Raw genomic sequence first — 5,584 nt, 5'->3', positions numbered from 1 at the left:
ATGTCTGTGCACGTGCATCCAGGCCCTGACTCCCATCTGCATGGATGCGTGAGCGACAGTCGCACCGGAAGTCTGAACAATGGGCCGGTAGATGTTTGAGATACAGGATATTGAGCAAATGCGGGAACTTTGTGTGTGTGTGTGTGTGTGTGTGTGTGTGTGTGTGTGAGAGAGAGAGAGAGAGAGAGAGAGGGAAGTGGACAGAGAACAATAAAGAGGCTGGACAACATAAGACCTTTATGCTCATTTCCCCTTTGTGTCCTCTCTTCAGTGCAGCTTCAGGCAGCAGGATGGCTCGATGACCTTGTGGGTCTAATCCAAATCCCCTGCAGGTACCAGCTGGCTGTGACCCGGTGGAAGGAGGAGGAGCCCAGAAGCATCAGCATCTATAATTTGAAGGACCCCTGGACCCCCCACCCTGGACTTCACTGGCTTCCTCAACAACGAGACCGTTGCTGGGCAGGTGAGTTGAGGGGGAGGGGGTGGGCATGAGCGGGGAGGCCGGGGGAGCAAGGATGAGCCTCCTTACTCTCTCCCAAGCCAGATTCCTCTAGGGGTCTTTAGAACCCACTAAGGAAGAAAGCGCTATGATGTCACATTTTTCCTGGGCTGCTGAACTCAGTCCTCCCCATACAAGGCCACTGGGGGAGGCGGACGTGCCCCTAGCAAAGCCAGACCCATGATCCTCTTTCTTCGCCCCCTTAGGACTTGGTGGCCTGGGTGACAACCGGTTTCCTGCACATCCCCCATGCAGAGGACATTCCCAACACAGTGACTGTGGGGAACAGCGTGGGCTTCTTCCTCCGACCCTACAACTTCTTTGACCAGGACCCCTCCTTCGATTCTGCTGACTCCGTCTACTTCCGGGAGGACCAGGATGCTGGGGCCTGTGAGGTCAACCGTCTGGCTTGCCTCCCCCAGGCTGCGGCCTGTGCCCCCCACCTCCCTGCCTTCTCCCACGCGGGCTTCTCCCACAACTAGGTGGATGGGGAACGTGGCTGGGACCCCAGTGCCGGGGAGTGTGGGGAGGGGAGGGGATGGGCACTGGACGGGGCAGTCCTCTCTCTCGCACCATCCTCCCTTCCCTCCCCCTCCCTTCTGGAAGCATCCTGAGTCTGTGATGCCTGACACAGGGGGCTCTTAGCTTTGTTGACCTCAAACCTCCTGGGTTCCTGTCGCAGAGTAGAGAGGAATGGCCAGCCGGGAGCCTAAAGTGATGGCCATACTTTTCCCAGAAGACTCCTGTTTTTTTTTAACAGTTTTTTAATCTTATTTTTTAAATGACATGTAATTCATATACCATAAAATTCACCCTTTTAACATGTACAGTCTAATTCCAGAACGATTTCATCACCCCGGAAAGAAACTCCAAAATCTGTTAGCAGTCACTTCCTATTTCCCTCCAACCCATTCCCAATTCTAGGCAACCACTAACCTTTCTGTCACTACAGATTTGCCTAGATTCTGGAAGTTTCATATAAATATATTCATACAATAAGTGGTCTTTTGTGGTTGGCTTCTTTCACTCAGTGTAGCGTTTTTGAGGGGCATCCATGTTGTAGCAGGAATCAGTACTTCATTCCTTTATGGACGAATAATATTCCATTGTATGGATAGACCATATTTTGTTTCCACTCTTTGGTTGTTACAGATAGTGCTGCTATGAACATTTGTATACAAGTTTTCATGTGGACAGATGCCTTCATTTCTCTTGGGTATATACCTGGGAGCTGAATCGCTGGGTCATATGGTAATCTATGGTTAACGTTTTGAGGAGCTGCCAGACACCATTTCAAAGTAATTGTACAATTTCCTTTCTTTCCTTTTTTTTTTTTTTGCATAACATAACATAAAACTTTTACTTAAACTTTTACGCAACATGCTTACAACATAAAATGCACCATTTGGCCGTTTTAAAATGTACGATTCAGTTACCTTAAGTACATTCAGAAGTTTCTTGGGCCTCCCCAGCTCCTCCTTTGCCCTGGGTCTTGAATATGAAGGTGAGGCATCTAGAGGCTAGCTGTTCTCTGGAGCCCCAGGACAGGGTCCCCACTAGGCCTGTGTCCGAGATCTTAGGAAGGTGCTTCCCTCAATGCCCTGTCACCCTAGCTTCCTCCTTCTCTCTCCTTTCTTCCCCTTGTCCTTCCCCTCCTCTTGCTACTTCAGCTTCTACTCCCTGGTATTTCCCTCTGAGGTCCTGGGGGGAAGTCCCTGCTGCCTCAGGTCCTATAATCCCCCACCCCAAATCCCCTCAGCTTTGGTGTCCTCCTCTGTCCCTGGGATGGGGAAGCCTTGGGCATACAGGGGACTGTGGAGCCAGATGTGTCCCAGTGGGGACAGTCTCCGCCTAGTCAGGCAACAGCCTCCAGGGCCTCACATCCCTGTTGCCCCTCCTGGGGCGTGGACTTTGGATGGCTATAAATAAGAACTGGGACATTTTCCAGAAAGGAGTGTGGGAGCACGAGTAGGGTGGGGAGGAGGTAGACCTCAAAGACCGAGTTTTCTCAGGTGCCTCCAGGCTAAAGGAACCCATGTGGAGTGCGGTGTCTACTTCTATAGTTTGACCTATCCTGTCAGTGTCTTTTCTAGAGGGACCTGTGAGGTCAGGAAGAGAGGGGGTTCCTTCCCCAGCTGGAAGCCCGGGCCACAGACCCAGCCCTAGGGGAGGACACTGAGTGGGCAGGCCCTGGCAAGAGGGGAGTTCAGGGAACAGAGACTAGGGTCCAACTCAGCTTGTGACCAGAGGGAAACCGGAAGCTCAGACCACAAGGAAGTCCCATCATTTCCTGCAGGAACTGCCTGGACCCAGGCTCAACCAGGTGAGCCGGGAAGGAATTAAGTTCTGGCAAAGGGACCTTCACCTAAAGACTAAACGCAGTGGGAGACACATTCCCATCGAGACTGGCAGCAGCATATGGTGAAAAGTGCTTGGATGGGGACGGGGCGAAGGCAGAGCTGGGTTAAAGAATTAAACGAGGTCACGCTTGAGAAGTACTTGGCACCTGATCCATGGTAAGTGACCCTCTAGGGGAAAAATCAGCGTTCAGTGGACCAGAACAGAGATCTGCAGTTGCCTTAAAGCAAAGGCTCTCAACCTTGACAGGACACCGACATCACTGAGGAGCTTGTAAAACTCCACGCACCCACGCCGCATTTCAGCCCAATAAAATTAGAATCTCTGGGGGTGAAGCTCAGACATTAGCAGCTTTGAAATTTCCCCCAGCTGATTCTAACATGAAACCAAGGTTGAGAAAACCCTGGGATAGCAGTTCAGTTCCAAACCTGCCAGAGGAGCCTGACCAAGAATCTAAAAAAGAAGGTGGCTGTCAGACGGCACAGAAAAGGGGCATTACAGAGCCTGCCCCGGCAGTGACAATCCACCCGTGTCTGGAGCAGAGGACCCGGCCCAAGGCCAGGACTGTCCAGCCCTGGAGGCACAATAGCCACGTGGATGAGGGCTCCAGGCCCTCTCAAATCTCTCTCATGACTCATGACCAACTGCTGTCTCTGATTCGCAGCTCAGTGGGCCAGCTTCCCACCACATCTCAGTCATGGAAAGAAAATGGGCAAGTCCGTTATAGCTGTTGTGTAAGTGATTATATAGATATAGATATAGGTATATAAGATATATATATATATCTTCTGTAAATTGGTATCCTGATAATTGCTTTTGCTTTGGCAGTTATTGGAAATGGAGATTAGCCTTCAGGTGTTACTCTGGTAAATTTATTTATTTACTTATTTATTAAAAAAATTTTTTTGGTCCCACCGTGAGGCTTGAGGGATCTTAGTTCCCTGACCAGGGATCGAACCTGGGCCCTCGGCAGTGAAAGCACGGAGTCCTAACCACTGGACTGCCAGGGAATTCCCAGGTGTTACTCTGGTAAATTTAGATCTTCCCTAAAAGACCATCCCCCATGGTGAGCTGACAAATCTGGTTTCTGACTTAGGCGCCTCCCTTGGACTGTGGTGAATTCACCAGGAAACCATCGTGGGGTGTCCCGGGGGACATCAGCCAGCCTCTCCTGACACAGCACACACCAGCCTCGCCACAGACTCTGCAACTAGATTCCTGAGCCCAGACTCAGGAATCCTACCTTCCTTCCGTCCCCCTCCTATAGTTTTCCTTGGCCAACTGCTCTTTATAAATCTTCAGAGCTTCCCACTCTCTCCAGAGCATATTAGGCCATTCACGGACCAGGTTCAGCAGCTCCTGCCATCCTGATGCCCTGCCCACCAGACGCCCCCAACCATGGGACCTTCCCCAAACAGGCTGTTCCCATCCACTCATGCCTCTGCCCATGCGCTCCCCTCCTTCCCTCCTCTGGTTCCTTCCTCTTTCCCCTTCCTCCCTTTTTCATCTGGTGAAGGCTTATTCATCCTCTAAAACCCAACTCAAATATCATCCCCGTCCCCTTTTCCCCGCTGGTTGCTTTGTTCTCCCTGCACCCTTGGTTCTTTGGAAAGAACCCTGCAATGGAGGTTCACACGCTGAACTCTAGTTCATCATCTACATGTGTCCTCCCCTCGCTTCCCTGGGGCAAGAACCATGTCCTGTTGGCCTTGGTGGCCTGATGCCCAGAATGGTGTCATGCCCATCGTGGGTGCTTAAATACATCTTTGTTGAAATAATGACAGTTGTTATATTCAGGTAATTCTTTGTCTTGTAAAAAAAAACATTTCATATCCAGTTTCTCCTTTGACTACCTCAAAAAGGAAGATCTAAAGAAGCCCAAAGATCCTGAGTGAATGATCACCCTGGCTGCACAGGTTAAGCTGGGACACAGGGCCAAAGGGCAACGCTGACACACTAGCCTGAATATTTCCTTTCCAGATGAGACCTGCACTGCTGGAACCAGCAGCCCAGCCAAGGTTGCAGGAGGGAGGAGATGAGACAGAAAAGTTTCTGAGTAGGTAGACATTGGCAGGTCTGTAAATTAGTTCCCCACACTGGGCTTTCCGTGAAACAGGTAGGAGGGATCCAGAGCCTGGGGTAGGCCCAAGGGCGCGTGGTATGGGAGGGTTTGAAGCATAGACTGGACGTTGGACCCCAAAATGCTATAGAATTCAGCATGTATGTAAGGAAGGGTGTTTCTGAGGCAGCAAAGCGATGAATTAAAGTTTTCCTCATTCTGCAACATGGTATAGTGTTTTGTAGTACGGTTTCTGGAGCTAGATTGCTGGGGTTTGGCAGGTGTGACCTTGGACAAGTTATATAACCTCTCTGTGCCTCACTTTTCTCACCTGTAAAATGGGAACAGTAATAAAATCTACCTCAGGATTTTTATGAGGATTAAATGAATTAGTTCATGTAATTTTCCAAGACTAGTTCTTGACATATAGTGAATGCTCACTGAATGCTAGTTATTATTTGATATTTTTAATATTTTATTTTATTTTATTTTGGCCATACCACACGGCCCCCTGCAATGGAAGCTCAAAGTCTTAGCAACTGGACCGCCAGGGAATTTTCCCTTATTTGATATTTTATTAACCAGCATCTATTGGGTGTTTCAGTTACTGCACAGCAAGCCACCCTGGAAAATAGTGGCTTAAAACAACAAACCATTTTATTTGCTCA

General features: G+C 49.6%; 1 protein-coding gene across 1 annotated transcript; it reads left to right on the top strand.

Annotated features, from left to right (window-relative positions):
• On the top strand, window positions 1-5,584 carry LOC112399121 (membrane primary amine oxidase-like). Its single transcript, XM_024744103.1, is given in 4 exon segments — window positions 1-87; window positions 205-411; window positions 413-463; window positions 706-5,584. Coding segments are annotated over 4 exon segments (621 nt in total). The 3' UTR covers window positions 982-5,584.

This window comes from Neophocaena asiaeorientalis, unplaced genomic scaffold, assembly GCF_003031525.2.
Source record: "Neophocaena asiaeorientalis asiaeorientalis breed wild unplaced genomic scaffold, Neophocaena_asiaeorientalis_V1.1 scaffold1, whole genome shotgun sequence".
In the NCBI taxonomy this organism is placed as follows: Eukaryota; Metazoa; Chordata; class Mammalia; order Artiodactyla; family Phocoenidae; genus Neophocaena; species Neophocaena asiaeorientalis.
Note: the sequence above shows the minus strand (reverse complement) of the source record. Positions and strands in the feature narration are given on the sequence as shown.